This window comes from Ovis canadensis, chromosome 3 (genome assembly GCF_042477335.2).
Source record: "Ovis canadensis isolate MfBH-ARS-UI-01 breed Bighorn chromosome 3, ARS-UI_OviCan_v2, whole genome shotgun sequence".
Taxonomy (NCBI): Eukaryota; Metazoa; Chordata; class Mammalia; order Artiodactyla; family Bovidae; genus Ovis; species Ovis canadensis.
Genome location: NC_091247.1, coordinates 169164251 through 169191573, shown reverse-complemented (window position 1 = coordinate 169191573; position 27323 = coordinate 169164251). Strand labels below are relative to the sequence as shown.

Sequence of the window (27323 nt, the reverse complement as noted above, 5' to 3'; positions counted from 1 at the left end):
GTACTAGGATACCTCTTGAGAACCCAAAACAAAAGGTGAAGGGAAGTCATGAAGTGGGGTTTCCTTCTCGGAAGTCTGTCGGTGTCTGCAGGGCCGCTTAGGTGAATGACCTCAAGATACCCCTCCAAGAGGAAATTTTTATAAATTTGGCATCCTTAAGTCCCTCCCCTACACAATTCCTACGCCCTTGCAGGAAAGGCAAAGAATGCTAAAGAGGTTAAAATCAATACTGTCGTAGATGGGGCAAAGGCAAAACTTGGCACTAGAGGCAGGCATGCCAGGGCAACTCGAGCGCCCATCGTGGACTTGTTTGCAAAGTAGATGCAGATGAAAGGTTAGTCCTTGAGTTTTCCTTTGCCTGCGACCGCGCCTTTAGGACTTGAATCTTTCGGCGCTCGGCTACTCTCCCCTAGCTCTCCTTCCCTTGTCTCCCCAGCTTGGAGGCGCTCGGTGTTCGGCCACACCGCCTGTCGCCTGGTAGTGGGACCGGAAGTTGTTCAGGGGAGGGGGACAGTCGTTCTGGGGGGGTTTATGGGGGGGGCCTGTCCCTCCTCAGGTGAAGCCGCTGATGGAGATGGAGCCGCCGCCGCAGCTGAGCGCCAGGGTCCCGCCTCCGGCCCGGTTGTGGCCAGCTCAGTGACCCCACTCCCCCCGCACTGGGCCGTCCGGGCCAGAGTGGGGGAACCCCGCTGCCCCGCCTCCCTCTCTCCCAATTCCGTCCCCACTCCCTCACCCCCCCAGCCTGCGCGCGCGCGGAGCTGCCTCAGGTGAGTGAGGGGCGGGGTTTGGGCGAAGCGCGAGAGGCGGGGCCTCGGCCTCCGGGGGCGGGGCCTGAGGGGCCTGGAAGTGAAGGGAGGGGGACACGTGGGCGGGGGCCTGGCGGGTAGAGGGTCCCTGCGTGGGCTGAGGCCCAAGGGAGAAAGCTGGCGGTGGGGGGCAGGGGTTGGCGCGAGGCCATAAGATTGACAGGGACGTAGCAGGGACCTAGGCGTCCTAAAAAGGCGGGAGATGGGTCAAGGCAGGGAACCGAGGACAGGCAAGACCTGGCGTGTGCGAGGCTCCTTCGTTGGGTGAGGTTGGGGTAGAACAGGATAGAGTGGAGAAAGGATTAGACTGGGTACTTGGGCAAAGAAGCAAGAGGCTGCGGGTGGCTAGGGGGAGATGTCGGTCAAGAAGGTTAGCGAGAAAGACATAGGCCTAAGTGGGAAGACTGGGAGGCAGTGAGCAGAGTGGGAGAAACAAGTGGTAGAGAAGAAACAGGGTGGAGCAAAAAGTGCTGTGTGCGGCACTATGCGGAGTGAGAAGTTCACGGAACCTGAGAAGCAAGGCTGGGAAGGAAGAGAGTCATTGCATAGGAGCCTTAAGAAATGTAACAGGCAGAAGTCCTGGGGCAGACAACCAGAGAGAAAAACAGACTTGGGAAGCAAGTCTAAAATAAAACAGCCTTCCCTGTACCTCCTCACACAGCCCCATCCCAGTTATTTTCTTCCCCCAGTTTGCTAGAGTTGTAGAACTCATTTGATTTCTGTGCTTTTTTTAAAAAAACTATGAGTGGTCCTGTTTAGTGACAATGTTTAATGGGAACATGGGACTTTAGATAGGAGATATTTAGGAAATATGGTACCCCATTTCCCCCTCCAACGTCATGAATTTACTGACTCTGCTTCCAGGAAGATTTGATATATCACCAACCACAGTGTGTCAACACTGAACAACTTTTTTCACCTCAGTCCCTTCTCTTATAAAGCAAAATTGTCTACTGCTGTGACTTAAACACCTCCATTTACATGTTTGAGAGCTCCAGCTATGCCCCAGTCTCCCCATTATGAGCCCTCAAAGCATCAGTGGTGAGCTTGGTATGGTTGTGACTTACAGGTCAACTCTAGGCCTTCCAATATTATGACCAAACAGAAGACTATTGAGGCCTGGCTATTTCCCCTTACTGCTGTTTGTTCACTTTGCCTGTGTGAAGGTACATGTTCATATCCTTGGGGAAAAAAAAAGTGAAAGTCCCACAGTTTTGTCTAACTCTGCTACCCCATGGATTGTAGCCTGCCAGCTTCTTCTGTCCATGGGATTTTCCAGGCAGTAGTACTGCAGTGGGTTGCCATTTCCTTCTCCAAAACTGTCTACTGTTGTGACTTAAACACCCCCACTTACATGTTTGAGAGCTCCAGTCTGAGCCCTCAGAGCATCAGTGGTGAGCTTGGTGTGGTTGTGACTTGCTCACAGCTTAACTCTAGGCCTTCCAATATCATGACCAAACAGAAGACTATTGAGGCCTGACTGTTTCCCCTTACTGCTACTTTTCCTTGGGGGAAAAAAAAAACAAAAACAAAAAACTGTCACTTAGTCTTGTCTAGCTCTGTAGCTACATGGACTGTAGCTTGCCCAGCTCCTCTTCCCATGGAATTCTCCAGGCAAGAATACTGGAGTGTGTAGCCATTCCCTTCTCCAGGGGATCTTCCTGACCCAGGGATTGAACATGAGTCTCCTGCATTGCAGGCAGATTCTTTGCTATCTGAGCCACTTTCAGTTCAGTTCAGTTCAGTCACTCAGTCATGTCCAACTCTTTGGGACCCCATGAATCGCAGCATGCCAAGCCTGCCTGTCCATCACCAACTCCCGGAGTTCACTCAGACTCATGTCCATCGAGTCAGTGATACCATCCAGCCATCTCATCCTCTGTCATCCCCTTCTCCCTCTGCCCCCAACCCCTCCCAGCATCAGAGTCTTTTCCAATGAGTCAACTCTTCGCATGAGGTGGCCAAAGTACTGGAGTTTCAGCTTTAGCATCATTCCCTCCAAAGAAATCCCAGGGCTGATCTCCTTCAGAATGGACTGGTTGGATTTCCTTGCAGTCCAAGGGATTCTCAAGAGTCTTCTCCAACACCACAGTTCAAAAGCATCAATTCTTCGGCGCTCAGCCTTCTTCACAGTCCAACTCTCACATCCATACATGACCACAGGAAAAACCATAGCCTTGACTAGATGGACCTTTGTTGGCAAAGTAATGTCTCTGCTTTTCAATATGCTGTCTAGATTGGTCATAACTTTTCTTCCAAAGGAAGCATTATAAACAGGTGTCTGACTACCTAGAATATTTCCACTTGAGATAACTCAAATTCTGAGGACAAGACCAGATAAAAGGCCAAATCAGACACTCTGGGTGTGGCATCTTATTTGGTAGGGTATGTGAAATGCCCAGCCAGGAATTCCTCATCTCTTCATGAGTCTGGCAGTAGGTCAGTGAATCTTTCTTTGCGGTATGCAGTATGCGGTATTTGGCCTTCCCCACTTACAGCCTAATTCAGAGAATCCAGACAGCTCCCTGGATCACAAGAACAGTCAAACTAGTGGCTCCTGAGATAAAAATAAAGCCTTATAAAAGGAAGTAGCCTTACCATTGGGAATCAGGAGAGGTCTCACTGGAGCTTCTGGGGTGGGCCCCAGGATGGTGGGAGATGCCCTCAATTTGGCAGCTTCAGAATTATGTCTTGTTCTACTCAACAGATGTTGGTTTCTCAAGCACAAAACATAATGACCTTGTTGCCCACTGAGTGGATATATGTGTAAGAGATTCACTTTGCTGTACACCTGAAACTAACACAACATTGTAAATCAGCTAAACCTCCATAAAAATTAAAATCATCATCATCATCATCATCATCACTGGGGAGGGACCTCCTGGTGGTTCAGTGGCTATGACTCAACGCTCCCAAGGGGGCCCGGGTTTGACCCCTGATCAGAGAACTATATCCCACATGCTGCAAGGAAGATCAAAGAACCAACATACCACAACTAAGACCAGGTGCAGCCAAAGAAATAAGTATTTTAAAAATAATAATGATCCCTGGACTTCACTTCAGATCCTTAGTGAGACCAAAGAAAAAAATTCCCCTTCTCCCTACTGCAACCAAAAGGATGACATGGAGACGTAGCCCTCTCTCCACTTCCACCCGCATTTTCCAGCAACATCCTCTTCACTACCTTTCTACCCATGAAGCCACATGGGGTGTGTTTTAAATTCCAATTTTGGAGTATCACTGGGTCAAACAGAATTCTTTGGAGGATTTGAAGAGCTTTCATTACTTGTGATGTCCACCTTATTTCAGGCTTTCAGAGCCAGTACGTAGAGAAAACTTGACTTTCTGATATTTTCGTCACCAATAGAGCTGTGGGTATGTTTTTGTGGAGATGGGGATGGTAGCTGAAGCCTGACCTTGGAAATCAGACCTTGGACTTGTCTCACTTGCTGCTTGTCAGGAAGTGTGGTGCGAAATCTTCTGTCTAGAAGGGAATACCTGTTCCTGCCCATTCCTGTTCAAATGAAAAGCCAGGGCCATGGAGGGCTCTTTTTAGGGTGCCAGGTGCATTCGGAAGAACAAGGAAGAAAATCTTTGTCTCAGGTTACAATGACCAACCTTTCCTCCCTCCTCACAGAGATACTTCCTTTTAAATTGGGAGGCTGGCTGTTTCTAGGTGCTTTGTATTCAGCTCACTGAACTGAATTTACAGTACATATATACCTACCTCCATAACTGAATGATGTCTGTGTTGCTATAAAGTCAGTTTCCTTTTGAGATCTTTGAACTAAGCCTATCTTGTGTCACTGATTTCTCTCACGTTATACCTCCTCCCCCTCTGGTGTGTCTCCAATCTGCACTGCCTAATTTGACCCAGTTCCTCTAAGGAGAGGCCTGGCAGGCCAGGGAGGGGAGGAGGTTCTTGGGGGACCGGGAATGGGAAGGTGGAGACGGATATGCTGCCTGGAGATTTGAGCAAACAGTGAAGTACATCTCCTGATGTGCTCCTGGCTCTCAGAATACCAGAATCAGGAGCAGCAGAATCTCAATTCCATCCGACTCCCAGGGCTCCCAACTTGGCATTTAGACCAGTTGGAGGCAGCTAAAGACTGATTTTGCCCAAGATGTGTCATAGAGCACCTGTTGAGAACAATTAAGCAGAAGAGCTCAGTTTACTTCCAGGAACCAAGTTCAACTCAGAAAACAACTCCTTCAGACCCTTCTGGAAATTGTTTTAAGACCATTTGGACAAGTGTCCAAAAATGAGATGCACTTCCTGAGCCAGTACTAACTGAATGCTATGCTTCAACTGCTCTGCCCACCTAGTGCCTTTCTAGCTCCGGATTCATACAAACACACAATCCCATTAGGATGTTTCTCCCGGTAGAGCCTGCTCAGCTGGCTTTTTCTTTTAAGTAACAGACCCCACTCCCATGGGGATCACAGCAAAGGAAAAGATGTAAGAACCAGGGAAATTGACACTAGAACCAGGGAAAAGCAAGAAAATCCAAAGGCATTGAGTACCCTGGCTTAAGAAAGGAAGTAAGACGGTTTAATGGAAAAAGCACACCTCAGAGAGACAGGAAACTGGGGTTCCTTTTGTTGTTCCAGCTTCACTGTGAGCCCTGAGACAAATCACTTAGCTGCTCTGAGCCTGTTTCTCCAAGCAGAAAATGGGGAAAAACCTGTTCACTCTTGCTTCTCCTGCAATGGGGTGTGTGTGTGTGTGTGTGAGGGAAATAACCTGTGGCATCTTGAGCTTTACAAAATCCCAAAGGGCAATTATGTAGCTAATGATTCAGAAATGAAAGGGATCCCATAAGTACGGGACTGCCCTCCCTCATATTTGCATCTCTAACCACTGAAATTCTAGGCTAATTCCAGAGAGTTCACTAGCCACTGTGGACTTGGGCTCTTCTTATCATTGCCCCTAAGGGACCCTTCAAGGAACCACTTATTATTGGCATGGTCTAGCAGTCTGGCCCGGAGAAGGCAATGGCAGCCCACTCCAGTACTCTTGCCTGGAAAATCCCATGGATGGAGGAGCCTGGTAAGCTGCAGTCCATGGGGTCGCTAGGAGTCAGACATGACTGAGCGACTTCGTTTCACTTTTCACTTTCATGCATTGGAGAAGGAAATGGCAACCCACTCCAGTGTTCTTGCCTGGAGAATCCCAGGGACGGGGGAGCCTGGTGGGCTGCCGTCTCTGGGGTCGCACAGAGTCGGACACGACTGACGTGACTTAGCAGCAGTCTGGCCCCAAAGCTCAGTCCATACCAGGGAGGATGCCAAGAAAAGAGGAGTTGGAAATAAACCTAGAGAATTTTTTTTTTTCTTCCACATCCAGGCTTCCTAGGTGAGACTAGAAATCTCTCTAATGAAATCTAGGGAGAACTGCTTTGTGAAGCGAAGCAAAGCCCCGTGTCTCGGGCTTTCTCGTGAGACGTTTTAGAGCATGATATCTCTCAGCACTAGACAAGAACTATGAGAGGTGTGGGGGTGGTGAGACAGGAAAATAGATACTTTCCTGATGTGTGCCCTCCAGAACCCCCCACCCTCACCTTCAGTCAATATAGTAGTACACTCAAACCAAATTTTCACCCATTTGCTTCAGTGAGATCCTTCAAAGAGACCCAAGAATCCTGATAGCAGCTCAGGCTGTTCTGTTGCCCCACTCTGTTATTGTTCAGTCACTAAGTTGTGTTCAACTCTTTGCAACCCCATGGACTGTAGCACGCCCTGTGTCTTCCACTATCTCCCAGAGTTTGTTCAATTCATGTCCATTGAGTCAGTGATGGTATCTAACTGTCTCACCCTCTGATGCCCCCTTCTCCTTTTTCCCAGCATTAGGGTCTTTTCCAGTGAATTGGCTCTTTGCATCAGGTGGCCAAGGTATCAGAACTTCAGCATCAGTCCTTTCAATGAATATTCAGGGTTGATTTCCTTTAGGATTGACTGGTTTGATCTCTTTGCAGTCCAGGGAACTCTTAAGAGTCTTCTCCAGCACCACAATACAAAAGCATCAACTCTTTGGTGCTCAGCCTTCTTTATGATTCAAGTCTCAAATCCATATGTGACTACTAGAAAAAACGATAACTTTGACTATATAGACCTTTATTGGCAAAGGGATGTCTCTGCTTTTTAATACCCTGTCTAGGTTGGTCATAGCTTTCCTTCCAAGGAGCAAGTGTCTTTTAATTTCATGGCTGCAGTCACTGTCCACAGTTATTTTAGAGCCCAAGAAAATAAAATCTGTCATTGCTTCCACTTTTTCCCCTTCTATTTGCCATGAAGTCTGGGACTGAATGCCATGATCTTAGTTTTGTGAATGTTGAGTTTTTAAGCCAGTTTTTTCACTCTCCTCTTTCACTCCCATCAAGAGGCTCTTTAGTTCCTCTTCACTTTGTGCTGTTAGAGTGATATATTTGCATATCTGATATCCAGATATGATATTTCTCCTGGCAATCTTGATTCCGGCTTCTGAGTCATCCAGCCTGGCATTTCGCATGATGTACTTTGCATAGAAGTTAAATAAACAGGGTGACAATATATAGCCTTGACGTACTCCTTTCCCAATTTTGAACCAGTCAGTTGTTCCATGTAAGGTTCTAACTTTTGCTCTTGACTCACTTTCAGGTTTCTCAGGAGACAGTAAGGTGGTCTGGTACCCCTGTCTCTTTAAGAATTTTCCACAGTTTGCTGTGATCCACACAGTCAAAGGCTTTAGGGTAGTCAATGAAGCGGAAGTTGATGTTTTTCTCAAATTCCCTTGCTTTCTCCGTGATCCAACAAATGTTGGCAATTTGATCTCTGATTCCTCTGCCTTTCCTAAACCCAGGTTGTTCACTTGCATGTTCTTGGTTCATGTACTGCTGAAGCCTAGCTTGAAGGATTTTGAGCATAACCTTGCTAGCATGTGAAATGAGCGCAATCATATGGTAGTTTGAACATTTTTTGTCATTGTCCTTCTTTGGAATTAGAATGAAAACTGACCTTTTGCAGTCCTGTTGCCCTACTGAGTTTTCCAAATTTGCTGAGTGCAGCGCTTTGACAGCATCATCTTCAGGATTTTAAATAGCTCAGCTGGAATGCTGTCACCTCCACTAGCGCTTTGTTCGTAGTAATGCTTCCTAAGGCCCACTTGACTTCATACTCCAGGATGTTTGACTTTAGGTGAGTTACCACACCATCGTGATTATCTAGGTCATAAGACCTTTTTTGTATAGTTCTGTGTATTCTTGCCACCTCTTCTTAATCTTTTCTGCTTCTGTTAGGTCCTTCCCGTTTCTGTCCTTTATTGTGCCCATCCTTGCATGAAATGTTCCCTTGATATCTCCAATTTTCTTGGCGAGATCTCTAGTTTTTCCCATTATATTGTTTCCCTCTATTTCTTTGCATCGTTCATTTAGGAAGGCCTTCTTAGCTCTCCTTGCCCCACTCTAGCTCCCCAAAATCTGCCCCTGGGGTATATATTTTTCATTAGATGACTGGTGAAAGCAATTTTAGATGTATGTAGTGAAAGTCACTCAGTCGTGTCCAACTCTTTGTGACCCATGAACTGTATGGTCCATGGAATTCTCAAGGCCAGAATACTGGAGTGAGTAGCCTTTCTTTTCTCCAGGGGATCTTCCCAGCCTAGGGATCAAACCCAGGTCTCCCATACTGCAGGCAGATTCTTTACCAGCTGAACCACCAGGGAAGCCCTATTCAGCCAATGCTACTACTATATTTGCTTATTTAATAAACTTTAAGTTCCATTCTTCTAGACTGTTGCTAGTATTCTCAAATACTTTTCTCAAAATTTTGCATTTTTGGTTTTCACTTTTTGGAAAATGTAAGGATGAATTCCACTGCTCTGAACATCTACTATTGTTCTAGATAGGAGATGGATGTATGTAAATTTCTACCAAATAGGGATTTTTCTTTTTCTCCTCTCACAGGCTCCTAAGGAGATAATTCATTGCAACAAATTATCACTTTTAATTGTCCTCACTTCTGGATTGTTTAATACTCTACTGCCAATTACTGTTTGCCTTCCCTCAAATAGACTAACCTGCATTTTAAATTCAGGTTCCCCTTCAACTCCCCTTAAAAAAAAAATAAAGGTAGCAAAGTAATTGACAAAAAGTAAGAAGAAACCACTTAAGGATTTAATGTCCCCTCTCTGAACCTGAGGTGGGCCGCTCTTCTCTATCTTCTGCTTTCCTGTCCCCCTTCCTCCCCCTACCCAAACATGTTTCCCTTGAATGACTGAATCTAAACTTCTTAGATTACTACTCCCTTCTTAACAAAGTGTAGCGACTCTGTGGGGTTGTTTCTTTGCCTGGTGAGCACTGAGCTGTAACATGTCTCCTTTCTTACACCATCCGCTTCACTTACAGAGAGAGGGTCTACTCTCCAAACAACACAATCAGGGACCAGTTCGGAATGAGACAGCACTTCCACCTGAGAGACTGGGGAAGCCTGCAGAAGTTGGGAGTTAGAGGAGACCCTGGGGTTTGGAAGTCAGGGTACATCATCTTTGTCATCGGGACAAAGTCTGAGGTTTTGCTTTGTTAGAATAGGGTCAGAGCACACTTAAGTGGTCCTTTAGGGTTCTTGCTAACTCCAGGATGTTAGAGAGAAAAACTACTTCCTTTCCAGATCTAGCTTCTAATAGTAGCTGTTTTCTCTTCCAGCAGAGTCTTTCTAAGATGGACATAGAAGACTGCAATGGCCGTTCCTATATGTCTGGTATGACCTCTTGTGCTTTCTGTTTGTCAGGGGCTGGGAGCACGCTCTCCTGTGGAGCAGAGTGGAGAGCCTTCAGCTTAGCACATGACCTCCCAGTGCACCGCAGTCTTGAAACTGTCACTTCTGGTAGTGCTAGATAGAGTGGTTTGTTTTGTTAATTTTACATTCCCTAAAAAGTGATTCTCTTCCCAGACTTCTTGGAGGATAGGAGCAGGGGAAGGAAATAAGAGGGGTACTGTGAGTGGAGACTATTAGAGAGAAGAGATTTGAAACAAAGTAGTGGAAGCAAGATCTGGTTCCTTCTCCTGTGCTGAGGTCACTAACCAAACATGACACCCAGGGTTTCAAACCTCAAAGGCCTGCAGGGGCCAGGTAGGATGTAACAGAGTGAAGTGGGCTCAGATAATGAGCAGAAGAGAGTAATGGGGACAGTCATGGACTGGAGAGTACATGTCCTTCCTCAAGGAGCAACAGCTCTGCAGGGTCCACTGGAATGTGTATCCAATGTGGCCAAAGCTTCCAGTTTTTCAAAAGAAATCAGAAATCAGGATTTTATATGGAATGTCTCCCTTTAAAAATAATAACTTTGTATTTTAAGAAATGTTCCATGGGGCAAGCCAAATTTGTCTACAGTCTGAATTCAGCCAGTGGGCCAAGAGCTTACACATTTGAAGTAGAGAGAGAGGGAGACCAATTCTCCCCCTATCTTTTCCATGATCATAAAGCTTTTTATACCTGCCAGATACTCTTATGAGGCAGAAGAGATCCCGGCTTGTAGTATGGATGGCTTTAGGGATATGAAAGTAATCACGATCCTCTTAGTTTCACAAGATGAAAAGAAATGAGGAACCTCATTTGGCTCTGTCTCCGAGGGTGTAGAAAATGGCCTAAGACAGAATTTGTCTCTGGGATGGGAAGGAACCATTTTGGGGACTATTAGAATTTTAGGGCAGGAAATGATTGTAAGAAATAATGGAATCCAGAATTGGGTTTTGACATAACACGTATCCCCATCAGTAATCCAAGCACCATTGTAGTAATGACCTATAGTTTATTTTTTTTTACTTCAAAAGTGGGACCAATGGAGGAATTATGGGCATGCACTAAGGGAGATAGCAAGATGGGCCAGACACACATATGAGAGTTATTGGCAGCACCCAAATAATGTCAAGATAAGTTGACTCTGACCCCTTTCTCTTTTAAGGAGAGAAGGAGTTGGAATTGGTACAGGGATTTGATACCTGCTACATGCTGGACAGAGTAACAGGGATCAAGTGGACTGATTCAGTTGAAAGAGACTTTATTGGAGCTAAAGTCATGTCTCCTCTAAGGAGCCAGCCAATCCTCCTGCCTCCTGCTGAGGTGGGCCTATTCAGAAAACCACTATTGAGCAACACCTGTTCTCAGGACCCTGCCTTGGAGCTGAGAACACTCAGAGGAAAACTAGTCCCTACCCTAGGGCAGGCAAGTGAGAAACTGGGAACCTAGCTGAGGAAATAGCCCATGGAGCACTTTTCAGCCTATCTCTGGAGAACATTGGATATTAGAAGAAAACTGAGTGTATTGGCATCACTGTGCTATGAAACCAAGCTTTCCCGGCTTTCAGCAGGTTGGCACTTCCTAGATGAGAAGAGTCCTCAGCAAAGGATTGTTTTTGAATGAAAGTGGAGGCCAGAAACCACTCACCTGTGTTTTGAGAATTGTAGATGTCAGCAGCTACCATAGAGAGGGATGGGGACTAGGGGAGGGGGGCTGGGAGTCAAGGAAGGGCTCACATGAGCTCTGAAAAGCAGCCCCTGCAGGACCAGACATGGCTGAGACAGTCCATGTGAGGGTCTCCTGAGAGCTGCCCCCGTACCCCTGCCCCCACCACTCTTCTGCCTCTACACAGGGGACTTTCCCTTGCCTGCCCAACTGATGAAGGGGGAATCGGGAATCTCTCCTGTTCTCCAAAGAGGTTTTCGCCACACAGAACCGATTCCAGAAAGTCCACCTCTTCCTTATCTCTTTCTTTGGAAAGATCATTCCCTGGGGTGGGTTGAGGGCAGTGGGGTGGGGGGGGCGGGAAGAGAGGGAAGAAAGGAGGAGTCCATTCATTTACCACACAGATGCTCTCCCCGCCCCCACTCCCTGTCTTTCTAGGGAAACTGAGTTGCTCAAACCCAGCTCATGCAATTAATTGACTGAGCAGTGCTTGTTCGAAGTTTTCTGGGACTGTGAAATGTTTAAGGGAACCTTGGAAGAAAGGGGTCCAGAGGTAGGCAGCCCAAAGTTTCCCAGCCCCTCCCACCCCCTACTTCTTGGAATCAGAAAATCTAGTCTTCCAAAGTAGGTCAGCACGGCGGCCGTGAGCAGCTCTTCTGGAAGGGAAGGGAGCCGAGGCCTTGTCTTGATGGAGGGCGGATTCATCCAGGGCTGTCGGCGGCTGGGGCCCCAGGGGCACAGGAGGGGAGGGGAGGTGGGGAGACCGGAGCAGCACTTTGCTTGGGATCCAAAAGGGCTCCAGGCCACAGTGCAACACTAGCCCCAAGATCAGACTGTGCAGGGCCCTCTGGCTTCTAGGAAGGGGGAGGTTGTTAGTCCCGCCCACCCCAACCCCCCCAATCTGGAGAGCGACCTCCCTCCTGGAGGAGGAAGAAAAGGAGGGAAGACAAGGGCCTGAGTTTGGTGGGGGAGGGGCTTTCTGCTGATCTGGAGCCTTGAAGCTGCCCCTTGTCCTGGGCCCCATGACCTCTGAGGCCTTGTCTTCCCCAGCTGGCAAAGGATTGGGCCTTCCCTGGGGCCCCCCTCTTTCTCCCCCTACCCAGCGGGCCCATCCATCTCCCTCTCTCTCTTGCACACACTCTTGTGTCTCTCAGGCATTTGTTGTGCAGTTCCTCTTTGTCTGCTGGGCACGAGGGCAGCAGCATCTGCCTCCCTCCCTGTGCACCCCCCACCCCAAGCCCTTCACCGTCTTGAGAAAGGGATGCTGTAGCCTAGCGACCCCCCCCACCCCCCTACCAGAGGCACAGACACATTCTCTCCAGCCCCCTCCCCAGGCACATTCAAGCGTGTGCTGCTTGCGCTCTCCCTCTCTCTCTCTCTCCCCCCCACCTCTCGCACCCTCTCTCTCTCCCTCTCTCTCTCACACACTCACACACACACGCACACACACACTCATACACACACACACACTCATACACACACACACACACACCCTGGGCTGAGTTCTTCTCGCTGGCTGCAGCCGTGGGCCTCTGCTCACCGAGCCGCTGCCGCTGCCTGCGAAATGACGGCGGTTCCCCTCACTTCCAGGAATCCACGCTTCCTGGAAGGTGAGTGGCTGGGCTCACCCCTGCCTGCCACCGAGACGCAGACATGCACACACCACCCGCACTCGCTCGCCGTTTCCAAGGCGGCGGCCGCGCTCGCACCCCAGGGTCTCACCGGCAAGGGAAGGATAATGTAAGTTCAGGCAGAAGGTGGCTAGTGGAGGGGGGCGGGGAGGGGGGGCTGCTGCTGGGGCTGGGGAGCCAGTTCAGTAACAACTCCCCGAGCCTGAGGAGAGGGAGAGGACTGGGGGCTGTGTGTGGAGCGGGGGAGGGGGCGTTCCTCCTCACACTTGCGGAGGATGGGGAAGGGTGTTTGGTGTTGCTAAGCAAAGGCTGCGACTTGGTCAGTGCAAGCTTGTGGTGACATCTTGATTAGGCCTTGGGGACAGATGTAGAGCTGCCTGGGATGAAATGCCGAGACAGGCTGGGGTGGGAATGGGTCATAAAAGAACCTAGGTAAAGAAGGGTCCCCCGACAGCAGATGCCTCTGCCTGGAACTGAGATGCGAGGGGCCTCAGCCTCCTCCCCACAATAGAGCTGGGGATGGGCGTCTTTCTCTGCTCCTGTCCCCACTCTTCCCTGCCAGCAGGCTAGCATCCTGCCCCCTGGAGCCCATGGTCAAGAAGGCAAAGCAGTTAGGACGAGGTCCCTTCAGAAAAGCGTGGAGGCGCTGGGACCCCACAGCTGGCTCCTCCCTCTGTTTGGAGGAATGGAGGAAGGGCAGCAGGACCCGAGGGCTGGGCCCCCTCAACTGGGAAACACATCTAGCTGGTGGGACACTGCTCCAGTTCCTTTCTCTCCTTACTGCTTTTCCTTTACCCACCTCCTGGTTCCTCTGATGTGAACCTCATGATTTGGCTTTGCCCTCCAGGGGGTTTGGATTCAGCCAACCTAGGATGACTTTGACCAAGAAAATTTCTCTGAGACCTAAGGGCAACCCTAATTCTTGGCTTTGATAGTCTGGGATTTCTCGGGAGTCCCAGGCGTTTGAAATTCCCTCTCTGGGTTTTCTGGGGCCGAGAGAGGAACTGCTGAACTTCCTAAATTGGACTCTTGTTCTCTTCACCATCCGGCTAAAACTCAAAATCCCTGGAGCCCCCGAAGACTTTCTAACCCCTGAAATGGATTTATTTCAGGTATTAGTCCCGTAAAAGTCGACCTGAGCCTGTTTCACCTCTTACCTGTATCCTAGGGAGGGCAATGGCATCAAAGAGCCTCTTGAACTACAGATGTGACCCTGGAAGTACCTGCTCCTCCTGTACCCAGGCCTTAAGAGGGAGAGCCGAAGAGAATGTTTCCCCCTTACTGTCCCTAAATATCCCTTTAAGGATGTTTTCCCCATATATCAAGCCCCAGGCCCCAAGAGACAGCCTCAGCCCAGTAGGCTGGGACCAGCGATGGATTTCCAGCAACCTCACTCATTCTTTTAGGGTCGGACTTAGCACCAGGCCCCGGAGCCCTGTTCTTCCCCCATTACTAACATCCAGTGATTTAGGACAAGTCAGCCCTTCCAACCTTAGCAAACCCTACTCAGTTAAAAGGACATATTTTAAAAACTGGGTCTGAGTCTATAGGTCTTAACCCACAGCTCTGAGATGCTCACTTGGTGATATGTGTGTGGTATTTATAGGGGGCAACATTTTTTTTTTTTTTTTTTTTAGATAACCACGGCTCATCTAAAGAGCCACAGCTGGGGAACCTTGGTTTCAAGCCATAAGGCTTCTTCGATAGGTAGTGAATAAATGTCCTCAGGCTTTGATGGGTTAGAGTGGGGGAAATGGGACTTTTAGTAGAGGAGATGAATGGGAAATGGTCCCAAAGTCCTGAGTGGTTGTTTTCTTCCCACTGACCAAAGCTGGAGAGGGATCCCTCAGGAGGGTGTGTTCCGGATTTCTTGCCTCAGGCCCAAGACTCCAACCATTTTATAATGGAATCTTTATTTTGTGAAAGTAAGTATGTGCATAGCTGGGAAATTGGGTAAAGTGCTAATAGGTGGACTTTAGGGATGAATTTTAGGGTTTCTCTCTCTCTCTCTCTCTCTCTCTCTGTCTTCCATATTTAGACCTGTGTGCACACATCTATGCATGTTTATGTTAGCAAATAATGTAGATGGCTAGCCCAGTGTTTATCCCCATAGGTATGTTCTCTTTATGTCTATCTACCTATGTGATATATGTCTGTGTCTGTGTTTATCTACATGTGTTTTATTTCACATGTATATTTGTGCAGAAGATTGTGGGGAGGAGGGTTTTTTTAAAAGACATGGTTCGTACCTTCAGGTATGTTATCTGATTTTTAAAAACATACGTAATACTCTTAGAAAGTATTTTTACAAAGCTATTTGTCAACAAATTAAAATGCATATATATTGAGAATACACTGATTATTTCACTGTCAAGGGAATGTCAAGTAGTAACTATGTGATTGGAATACTATCAGATGGAGGTTTTCTAGAATAGCTACATTTTTGCTGATTTTAGAGTGAGATTGACCCAGGTCTTGCCTTCTGAAACAGTGACTCCCAGTTAGCTCTACACAGATGAGGGTTAAAGACACGGGTACTTACTATTTGTGATCAGATCCGGGTTCCACCACTACCAGCTCTGTGACCTTGGACAAGTAACAGAGCTGTTTTTGTGCCTCAGTTTCCTCATCTGTAAAATTAAAGATCATACCAGCCCTTACTTCACAGGGTTGTTGTAAAGATTCAATGAGATAATTCTTTTAAAGTGCATAGAATGATGCCTGGCATGTAGTAAGCACTCAATTAATGTTAGCTGCTATCATTATGATTACTATTATTATCATTAGATTCAGGGACAATTCCAGCCGCCCTTCCTGCAGATCCCGAATCCGGTGTCGGGGGCTCCAGAGAGTAACAGTAGGGAAGAACGTCTGTCCTGAACTGCCTCCCTCGCAAGGCCCCCATTTTCCTCTCCACCCCGGCCCGCCTAGCCCCAGCCCTGCTTCCTGTGGACGTCAGGCAGTGATGCTCTTCCCCTCAGGCCTAGATGAAGGTAGGGTGGGCAAGGCACAGCCACTGAGCTCGCAGAAGTCAGCGCCGGGCACCCAGGCTGACGAGGGCACGAGGTATGGTGCCCTACATACAACGCTGCCTCGTACGTGGCTACAAGATAAATGTTTGTGAAATGTAACTGAACTTTGAAGAGATCAGGCGTAGACGGAAAATGGCTCGAGCTGCAGCTTCACCTTCCTTCTTGTTCTCTCCTCCAAGGTAGCGGGGACTCATCTCTGGAGAAGGAATTCCTCGGGGCCCCAGTGGGGCCCTCAGTGAGCACCCCCAACAGCCAGCACTCTTCTCCCAGCCGCTCACTCAGTGGTAAGTGCAGCCTCCAGCCTCCCGGGCCCTGGGCACCCAGTGTGTGTCTGGCCCTCAGTTTGCCTTCCATGGCAGCCATTTCCCGCTCACTGCCTCTGTCTGATTTCCGGCCCAGAGTACCTAACAGCACTAAGGAGCTCCATGTCTAGGGTTTCTGTGACTTCTAAGGGGGGGGTGAACCTTCACTGCCTATGACTAGGGTGGAATTGAAAGAGGCACGGGTGGGATTAAGGTAAAGGCTCCAAAGAAAAACTCTGGAACTGAGCAGATGGAAGTGGTCATGAGCTGGAGTTACATAGGAAATAGAGATGAGAAGGATCCCCTCCTCACCCCCGCCGGTCTCCTACCAGACAGGGTCCCCATGACTGCCCCTCCTCGCTGGCCCTGGATCTGTGACATTCTCTAAATGGTTGGAATAGCCAGGAATGTAGGTCAGAGCCAGAGCCAAAGCTCTCTCCTCAATGGCTCCTCCCTCCTCCAGTCCCCTCTCCAGATTTTCACAGAGGGGAATAGAGGTGTCCGGCCCTATGGGGTGGGAGGATAACGTGAGCTATGTCTGTCTTCCAGTTTTGCTCTCTTTTCAGCCCGCTGTCTCCGTCATCCTAGGACCGTTTTCCCGCCAGTGTTACTCCCTGGCTTCCTGCCCGGGGCCAAGCCAGACATCTTCCTTAATGACAAGAGAGTGGAGGAAAAGGCTCCCCTTAGTCTCCTCCTCTCTCCAGTAACTGAAGACATCCCATGTACCCCAACTTTTTTCCCTGGAAACCTGTTTACCTCGTGGGTGGGAGAGGAGGACAAAAGCTTGTCTCAAGTCCCAGCAGGACCCCATAGCACCACCCAGGATACTTAGGAGATCGGCTTCTCTTAAAGCCTGAATGTCTCAGGGCTTGGAGACAGCCTTTGGGACTTAAGGAGGGCCTCTCTGGCCCGCGGGCAGGCTCCCTCCTTGGTCTGTCTCTATCCTAAACACGCTCCCACCCTCCAGCCAACTCCATCAAGGTGGAGATGTACAGTGATGAGGAGTCGAGCAGACTGCTGGGGCCGGACGAGCGTCTCCTGGAGAAGGATGACAGTGTGATCGTGGAAGACTCCTTGTCGGAGCCACTGGGCTATTGTGATGGAAGCGGGCCAGAGCCTCACTCCCCTGGGGGCATCCGCCTGCCCAATGGCAAGCTCAAGTGTGACGTCTGCGGCATGGTCTGCATTGGACCCAACGTGCTCATGGTGCACAAGCGCAGCCACACAGGTGAGTACGGCAGGCGCCCCAGGCCCAGGCCAAGCAGGGTCGTCTCAGGAAGGGGAGGTCTCTCCCAGCACTGTTTCTAGCTGCTAAAAAAAGGTGGGGGGTGAAATCTGGACTCCATCAACACCTGTACTTCCTGGCACTTTCCTCAACTATAGTTACAAAGGCAAGCTGGTGTTTGTCTCAGGAGGTGATGGAGGAGAAGACGTGTTGCCTCAAGAAGTGTCCTATAGGGGACTTCCTTGGTGGTCTAGGGGTTAAGTCTCCAAACTTCCACTTCAGGGGGCATGGGTTCGATCCCTAATCAGGGAACTAGATCCCACATGCCACACTCAGAGGTGCCACAACTAAAGGTCCTACATGTTATAACGGAGAGCAAAGATCCAAGTACTGAAACTAAGACTGGGCATAGCCAAATAAATAAATTTTTTTTTACAAAAAGAAGAATAATCCTATAATCCAGCAAGGTATTGTTTGGGCTCTTCTGTCTTATGGGTTTTTTTTCACTATGCCAGTTGGCATGTGGGAACTTAGTGCCCCACCAGGGATCAAACCTGTGCCCCTTACCGTGGAAGCGCTGAGTCTTAACCACCGGACCACTAGGGGAAGTCCCTGTCTCATGAGTTTTTAAATAAAGGAAAACAGAAGCCTCTTCACAGCTATCTTGGGCTCCAGGCTCCTGGGGCAGAGCAGGCCCTGCGGGGCTCGGTTCTTGCTAACAGTCTTAGGCCCAGCATTCCAGGCCTGGTACCCTTTGCCCTGCCACACACCTCTAGTCCAGTTCTCAGGGTGAGACTGTACCCAAGAGGTCCTTTTCAAGCAGCATTTGTGTGTGTGTGTGTGGTACTGCCCTGCCTTGCAAATGTGTTCTGAGCACCTTCCTTCCCTGGGCTGGGTAGAGCAGAGGGTAAGGGACTAGGTTCAACCTTCACAGTTCCTCACCCTCGCTCGTCTGTGATCTCTTCTTCCCCTCACAGGGGAAAGGCCCTTCCACTGCAACCAGTGCGGTGCCTCCTTCACCCAGAAGGGCAACCTGCTGCGTCACATCAAGCTGCACTCCGGGGAGAAGCCCTTCAAGTGCCCCTTCTGCAACTATGCCTGCCGCCGGCGCGACGCGCTCACTGGCCACCTCCGCACACACTCGGGTAGGCCGCAAGTCCGGAACACCCAATAAATAGAACTCAGCCACTTCTCTAGTATTGGAGGGTTACAGTGTCTACCACTGAGGGGGGCAGAGCACTCCCAGAACAGAGCAGCAGGCCCCAGGACATTTGGGGCTCTTTGACGGGATATTTTACATCTGCCATGCTCTGCGACATGGAGCAAGAGGGGCATGGGTGATGTTCCTGGCTGTCAATAGTCACCCTCCCTAACTTGGCTTTTAACATTCATGCTGATGCCAGAACCATCCGGGGCCCATCACCCTCCCTTCTGAGCACCAGGGACACCCCTCCTTCCACTCTCATGTACTCCAGCCCCACACCTGTCACCATCTTCACCACCCCGCACAAACACCAGAGGTCTCTGACAACCTCTGTCTGTCCTCCCTGAGACTTCCAGCTGGTTCCTGTAAATTTCCACAGGCCTCTCAAACTGGAAGAAAGGAAGCCTAGGGAAAGAGTATCCCATTTCTGTTTCCCATCTCACGAGGTTGTTACCTTCCTAGAGGCAAGAGTAAATCCAGAGGGTGCCTGGAGGTCAGTGTTGAGAACACTGCCAGGGACCCTGGACTAACCAGGTTTCCTAGCCCCAGCCAAGACAGGTTAAGTCAACATCTTTCTGGATCAGCTGGACAGACAGCACTTTTGAAGCCTTTCACTAAGTTTTAAGCTTTTGACTTGGACTTGGGAAAAGGCCAGGAGCTGAGCTGGCAGGAAGGAGGGAGCTCAAGATTGGGAAAAGGAAGCAAGAAGGGCAGAGGGGAAACAATTAGTAGGGTCTGTCCTTGGAAACTTTCCTTGTTTTTTTTCCCTCTTCTTAAACTCTCCTGGGCCAGGATTTAAAGGGCCAGAACAGTCACCTCACCACCCTCTTGTTCCAGATTTCCCCAGCCACCTACCTTGTTCTAGATTCTCTTACTTTGGAATTGAGACCTTTCTCTCTATGTATGTGGAGAACTAGGGAGAAAGATCATTATTGATTCAGGCATTATAATCTACAAATATTTTACATGTGTCTCCTCCCTCATGTGATCTTCATAACAATTCCAAGGTAGATGTTATTATCACAGAGCTATTCCACAGCCTCGCTGGAATCCAGTTAATGGCAGGTGTGAGCGGTGGGTCCGAGCAAGTCAGACTCCTTTTCTGAGGAAAAGGGTGGCTCCCCCTGCTGGTTTGGAACAAGGATGGCTTGGCCCCCTAGAATTCTTACCAACCACAGTGAAGCCAGCTGGGAGGACACTGGATGTTGTTGTATAGGACGTTTTAGGGACACAGGTGGACAGAGATACACTGATCTAAGTGTTGGGTCTTATCTCTGTGAGATATTTTCTATCACAGCCTACACTATAGGAAAGAAAAGGGAATTCCCCTCCCAGATGTTAGACCATCTCCCCGAGTCTTGGGTGGACGAGGACCACGGCATTCATCTTATCCCCCAACCGCTTGGGTTTTACAGAAAAAGAGCAAAAAGGCAGTAGGTGACTTAGTCTAGGCCCAGGTTAGGCGTGTGTCAGTAGGGGCAGAGGCCAGTAGTAATTACCAGCCTCCTGAAGATACCCTCTCTTGTCTCCCTGCTCAGTAGTGGCAACATACTTTCACAAATATCCTCTCTCAAGTTGTTTTCAAAGGAAGTGTTGATCTCAGTTTTCCCAACCTTTTTTTTTTTATCACCAGAAACAAAATCTTTATAACCTCTTCTTTGTTTTTTTTAAAAAAAAAAAAAACGAAGACCCCCCAAATTGGTGTTTTCTTCCTTTACTTTCCTCTGGTTATTTTCTTTATTTTTCTCTTCTCAGAATTTCTCTATCAGTGATGGTTTTTCTGGGGCTCTCTTGGTATATCTCAGTGTAGCGAAAAAGAAAACTGAGCAGTTAAAACCAGGCCGGGGATGGAGGTAAAAATATAAGTAAAGGTCAGTGAACATGCCCCTCCCCACCCTGGCAGAGCTGAGGGCTCTCATTTCTGTCACCCCAGCCCACCAGTTTCCCCCAAACTGAAGCAGATAGTTCGTAAGCAAAAAAATCCCCTTGTCTGACAAACAGCCCTTACACCCGCCTGCCACATGGAAAGGTTAAACCACAGTCTGGGCCCCAGACTCTGAGATCCTGGGGTGGGGCCAGCCTGCCTGCCAAGGATGATCCCCTGCAAAGTCCCCGGGTCCTTCCTTCCTTTGAACAGCAACGTGGCCATCTTGAGGCCCACCAACAGTCCAAAGCCATGTGCCCTCTCTCCTCCCATCCCGGTGCGTTGTCTTTCTTCTTCAAGGTTCCACCGTCTGTTCACGCTGGCCACTGAAGCTGGGGAAAGAAAGATGAGCCAGAGAGCTCAACTGAGCCACGTCCCTTCCTCCTCACTCCCATGCATACCTGCTCCTGGATGATTCTGCAGCACCAGCGAGCAGTGACTCTGATGCCCTCTCTTCCCTCTCCTCTGCAGTCTCCTCCCCTACGGTGGGCAAGCCCTACAAGTGCAACTACTGCGGCCGGAGCTACAAACAGCAGAGCACCCTGGAGGAGCACAAGGAGCGGTGCCATAACTACCTGCAGAGTCTCAGCACTGAAGCCCAAGCTCTGGTTGGCCAATCAGGTGAGGCCGCAGGCAGGACCATCAGGGAGTGCAGGACAGAGACGACCCCAGCACCTACCCTCACAGAGGGATGGGATCTCCAGAATAAATAAATGTGCTGAGCACCCGAGTTGGTGCAGAGCCCTGTGGTGGGTGCTGCAGGGAGATCCAGAGGTAGGAAGGATTTCATCTATGTTGTCAGTCTAATGGGAGAGAGAGAGAGCACGCAGGAGGTATGCAGTCAAGGGTCAGATGCATGTAATTGTCCCCACATCACCGGAAATGTGCTGTAGTAAGCTCTAGATGGGGTGCAGTAAGCAGAGTGCCATTTCCCAGGCATCCGATATGACCTTCCTCAGCTACCGACCTGCGACCTGCGGGTTTTCTCCAGGCAAAGGCAGCTGGGCCCCTGCTTCTCCTGCTCAGATGCTCCTGCCTGTTGCGCCCTCCCCACCCCACCCCTGCTCCCTCCCACCAGGTGATGAGATACGGGACCTGGAGATGGTGCCAGACTCCATGCTGCACTCATCCTCTGAGAGGCCAACTTTCATTGACCGTTTGGCCAACAGCCTCACCAAACGCAAGCGTTCCACCCCCCAGAAGTTTGTAGGTAAGAGTCCAATTGGAGAGGAGACATCAACTGGAAGCCACCACTTGTCTAAATCTTAGCACTGGTGGCTGTTAGACCAACTGGGTCTGGAGATTTGCTTGGGGTGGAAGAGACCAGCCTGATGGTCTCTTAGTGTTCAGAATGTATCCCCAGAATGGGGGGGAGGCGGGGAGTAAAGAAGGAGAACATCCCTCACAAGGGGGAAGATGGGTCAGAGTTGAGGGCTCTCAGGATGGTTGTAAGAAGAGAGGGTTAAGGGTCAGGCTTTTCCAGTTTTTGAAAATGGTAAGGACTTCTGTTTATGGGGGCTGAGAGAAGGGCCCTTTGAGTCAGATTATGGGGACTGAGAGAAGGGCCCTTTGAATCAGAGAGAAAAGGTGTTTATGGGGGTCCCTGGCCATTAGCTCTCTTTATGGAGAGCAATGAAGGAAGTAAGTTTTCAAGACCAGTGGGTTGGGACCAAGTCCTTCTCTAAGATTATACCCCAGGGTTGGGGAGCAGCCCCGCAGAGGACCTGACCTTGTGGGAGGTAAATGAGGGGTGGTGAATAATGTTACACCCATCCCCAGGGAAAGAAAACAAAGAAGGAATCCTAGGGGAGCTTGGACTTACCCAGAGTCAGCCCTCCTGAGACCCTTCTCTCCACAGGTGAGAAGCAGATGCGCTTCAGCCTCTCAGACCTCCCCTACGATGTGAACTCGGGCGGCTACGAGAAGGATGTGGAGCTGGTGGCACACCACAGCCTAGAGCCTGGCTTCGGAGGTTCTCTGGCCTTCGTGGGGGCCGAACATCTGCGTCCCCTCCGCCTCCCGCCCACCAATTGCATCTCAGAACTCACGCCCGTCATCAGCTCTGTCTACACTCAAATGCAGCCCCTCCCTGGCCGACTGGAGCTTCCGGGGTCCCGGGAAGCAGGTGAGGGGCCCGAGGATCTAGCTGATGGAGGTCCCCTCCTCTACCGGGCCCGAGGCCCCCTGACTGACCCTGGGGCCTCCCCCAGCAATGGCTGCCAGGACTCCACAGATACAGAGAGCAACCACGAAGATCGAGTTGGGGGGGTGGTGTCACTCCCTCAGGGCCCCCCACCCCAGCCTCCTCCTGCCATCGTGGTGGGCCGGCCCAGTCCTGCCTACGCCAAAGAGGACCCCAAGCCACAGGAGGGGCTACTGCGGGGCACCCCAGGCCCATCCAAGGAAGTGCTCCGGGTAGTGGGCGAGAGCGGCGAGCCAGTGAAGGCCTTCAAGTGCGAGCACTGCCGCGTCCTCTTCCTGGACCACGTCATGTTCACCATCCACATGGGCTGCCACGGCTTCCGAGACCCTTTCGAGTGCAACATCTGTGGCCACCACAGCCAGGACCGGTACGAGTTCTCTTCCCACATTGTCCGGGGGGAGCACAAGGTGGGCCAGTGACCTCCTGCCCCACCTCCGTCCACCACTCCACTGCCCTGCCTGCGGAGGCTAGCCCTATCCTCACCATGTCTCTAGGAGTTGGGTTGTATAGCCCCCACCACTGGCTACCTGACTTCACCCTTGACCCTGACCCGTCCTCACCCATGCTCCTCCTCCCCACTGACTGATCTAAGCGTTGTGATGAAACAGGTCTTTTGCTCATCTTTCTCCTTTTTCTCTTCTCCTTTCATCCCACCATACTCACTGAGTTATTTATTAATACAATTTGTTGAGTTTTTTCTTGCTTCTTTTTTTTTTAACTTATATCACTTACCACACTCCCACCTTCCTGCCCAGTCCCCTTCCACTTTAGGCCTAATTTGTCTCTTTGCGCTTTCTCCAACAGCCCCAGGAGTAGGAAGCTCCTCTTAGTGCTAAGAGGCCTTGGGCTTCCTGATTTAGGTCCTCATCTTTTGCCGTATCTGATTCTTCCGTTTTTGATGCTGATCGCTCTCTCTATTCCTACCTTAGCTCTGTGGCATTACCTCTGCTCTCTGGGACCCTTCAACCTGGTACTCCATACCTCTTGTGCCCTCTCACCTTAGGCAGCTTGCACAACTCCTGATCAAATGAAGAAATCCCTCATTTGGAAGTAGGAGAGGCTGAAGAAATTCTCCCCAGGCACCCTGGGACTGAGGGTCCTCTTGACATCCCACTAGGAATTAGAGTTCCCCAAAGCCCACATCCGGGATCTGCCTCTCCAGTGTGATCTTTCTCTCTCCTCTCCTCGAACAACCCCCAACACTGCTGTACTCTCTTCAAACTGCCTGTCTACTCAGTAGTGGTTTTTCTCTCCTTGGAATGCCCCAACTTTATATTCTCAGGGGCCAAGGCTAGGTCAGCAATCCTCTGTCTCTGACATGTGTGGAGCCACAGGTGCCTAACTGGGAACCAGGGAAGGGAATGGGTCAAAATTCCTCTCTTTCTCTCCCACCTCTCAAACTTCCTCACTCTAGTGACCTACTTGGGCTCTCGGGGGCTCCTAGGTCCCTGTCCTATGAGAAACTGGTGGGTTGCTGCCTGATAACAGGGGGTATCCTCAGCCCCCAAGTCATGCTGCCTTCTCCCCCCTAGCAGGATTCACCCTCTCATCCCCGGTCTCCTGGGCCCTGTTCTTAGGATCAGTGGCAGGGAGAAAAGAATGTCTCTTTTCTCTCTCCTAACTCTCAGTATAACCAAAAATTATCCCCAGGATGAGCAAGGGCATACGCCCCTCTCCCCATTCCACTCTTGTGCCAGCAAGACTGGGATGGACACAGCTGAACTGGGAGAGTCAGCCTTTGCTGCCCCTTGGCACTCAGCTCCCAGATGTAGGGCAGGAGGGGCACTCTCCTGTCTGCTGCAGAGACCCCTGGCTGTCTGGGTACCCTAGGCAGTGAGACGGGGGCAGGAGGTTGCTCCACCGCCGAGTGGAGGTCTCTTTCAACACGAGTTCCCTGCCCAAGGCCACAGCCATCCCACTCTCTGCTTCCTTGAGATTCAAACCAAAGCCTGTTTTTCTATATTTAAAGATTAAAAAGTAAAAACCAAACAGAACACCTCACAAGTTGTAACACTTGGTCCTTCTCTCTCTCTCTCTCTCTCTCTCTCTCTCTCTCTCTCCCCCCTTTTCTCTTCCCTTCCATTTTTCTTTCCACATGTCCTTTCCTTATTGGCTCTTTTGCCTCCTACTTTTCTCACTCCCTATCAGGGATAATTCAGGGGGATGGTAAAGGGTTGGCTAAGGGACAGACCCTGGGATTGGGGCTCTTAAGGGCTCTAAGAGAGTCTACCTTATCCTATTATGGGAAGGGAGACCCTAAAAACTTCTTTCTCCTCTTCTCCCCCACTATGTGGTCTCCCCAAGAGAACCAGATTGTCAGGGAGGGACACTGTGGGTTGATTGTTTCTCCTTGACAATGTAGCAATAAACAGATGCTGCCAAGGGCAGGGGATCAGGGAGCCACTTGGGAGGAGAGTGGTCTCTGGAGAAGGGGAAAGTCTTCTTGAGAGCACCCCCAGGGAACCGGCTCCTTGTTTCAGAATGGCAGCAGAGTTGAGATTCATATCTGGGGTTCCCTCAACTCTCCTGGTTATCGAGCCCCTTGCTATTAGACCTGCCTTCACCACCTCTTCTGCGTCTGCTGTGTATTTGGTGACACCTCATAAGGACTAGTCCCTTCTGGGGTATCAGAGCCTTGGGGTGCCTCATCCCCTCCCCGTCAGTTTTGGCACCTGTAACCTCCTGGAACATGAAGGACTATGCTCTGAGGCCATACTCTGAGCCCATGAGAGCAGAGACTGGAAGGGCAAGACCAGGTGCTAAGGAGGGGAGAGAAGGACACTCTGTCTCTCTCCAGACCATCACTGCACTTTAACCAGGGTCTTAGGTACAAAATCCTACTTTCCAGAGCCTTCCAGCTCTGGAACCTCAAACATCCTCATGCTCTCTCCTAGCTCCTTTTGCATAAAAAAAAAAAGTAAGAAAAAGAAAAAACACACATTGAAACCCACATGGAGAAAAGAGGTGTTTTCCTTTTATATTGATATTTAAAATCAACACCACACAAAAAAATTTCTAAATAGACACTTTTCCAGACCTTTGTTTTTTCGTGTCAGTGTCCAAGCTGCGGATGCGATTTTGTAATACTTCTGGCAGCTTCTTTCCTTGTGTACATAATATATATATATAATATATATTTTTAATCAGAAGTTATGAGAACAAAAAGAAAAAATAAAACACAGAAGTAAGTGCAATACCACCTCTCTTCTCTCTCTCCCAGGGTTTCATTTGTAGCCTATGCTTGGTGTCTCCTTGGATCTTACCCCTTCACCTCCTCCTCTTCCTCTGGGGCCCCCCTTCCTTTTTTTTTTTTTAAAGAGTTTTTCTCCTTTCTCAAGAGGAGTTAAACTAGCTTTTGAGACTTATTGCAAAGCATTTTGTATATGTAATATATTGTAAGTAAATATTTGTGTAACGGAGATATACTACTGTAAGTTTTGTACTGTACTGGCTGAAGGTCTGTTATAAATAAACATGAGTAATTTAACACCCCTGGTTGTTTTTGCAGACTTCCTTTGCCTTGCTTTTCTGCTAGGAGGGAGGGGGACCTCCTTGTAGCATATTATACCAACTACTAAATGTTTTGAGGCTCAGCTGGTAAAGAATCAGCCTGCAATGCGGGAGACCTGGGTTGAGAAGATCCCTGGGAGAAGGGAAAGGCTACACACTCCAGTACTCTGGTCTGGAGAATTCCATGGACTGTATAGTCCATGGGGTTGCAAAGAGTGGGACACAACTTAGCGTTCACTTTCACTTTCACACGTTTTTTAAGATGAACAAGTCTTAAGACTGAGAGGAAACCAAACAAGAATGCTCAAGATGTTACTACAGAACAGAAGAATTTTCAAACTAGAATGAGAAGTGGAAGAGATTATTCCACCAGGAGTACCTTCAGGATAGGAGAGAAACCCCAACCTGCCTATGCATACAAAGCAGAGATTCATCAAACATTTGTTGAGTACCTACTACATGTAAAACATACTATACACCAAGGGAGATACAAGACACATAACATGAATAGTTACGTATGATAAAGATATGATAGTAAGTCTACCAGTTCTTGAGCATTCTATAAATGCAAAGCTCTGTGCCAAGTATTCATTTAACTTAGGGAAATTAATAGGTAGAGACAACCTATAAAATAATTCATTACTAGTGAAGGATTAAAAACCAAGAGAGAATAAATAACTTGTCTAAGACTTATCAGTAAGTGACAGAACCCGTATTTGAACCCAAGGACATGGTGTCTTATTCCAAAGTCTGTGTTTTTCCCTTAAACCCCAGAAATCCAGCCAGTAAAACTCAGGCTATGAAAATCCAAAGAAAAATCAACATAGGAACATTAACTTCGTTCTTAAATATTAACTATTTTCTGTCCCCATCCCTGAAGCTTTTTTCGGTCCTATTTACCTTTTTACCATTCCATACAATATTGTCTGCTTTGTGTTTTCCATGAGACTATGTTGAAGTGAAAACTGGAAACACTTCCATCTAGAGTCTATCATTTTCTATATCCCATTGACTAGCAAATTGAAACTAGAAAAGACCACAAGCATAAT

The 27323-nt window shown here is 49.1% G+C and overlaps 1 protein-coding gene across 6 annotated transcripts; it reads left to right on the top strand.

Annotated features, from left to right (window-relative positions):
- Window positions 1-480: 480 nt before the first annotated feature.
- IKZF4 (IKAROS family zinc finger 4) lies at window positions 481-25770 on the top strand. Of its 6 annotated transcripts, none has more exons than XM_069581024.1 (9): window positions 681-767; window positions 9485-9539; window positions 14706-14799; window positions 16086-16190; window positions 17176-17436; window positions 18411-18578; window positions 21033-21182; window positions 21640-21771; window positions 22420-25770. In XM_069581024.1, the coding sequence occupies exons 2-9, from the start codon at window positions 9519-9521 to the stop codon at window positions 23181-23183; spliced, it is 1695 nt and encodes a 564-aa protein (XP_069437125.1). In that variant the 5' UTR covers window positions 681-767; window positions 9485-9518; the 3' UTR covers window positions 23184-25770. The 6 variants fall into 6 exon arrangements, with proteins under 6 accessions (XP_069437127.1, XP_069437129.1, XP_069437125.1 ...); XM_069581025.1 differs by having other exon boundaries at window positions 682-767; window positions 9488-9539; XM_069581026.1 differs by lacking the exon at window positions 14706-14799 and having other exon boundaries at window positions 481-767.
- Window positions 25771-27323: the final 1553 nt, after the last annotated feature.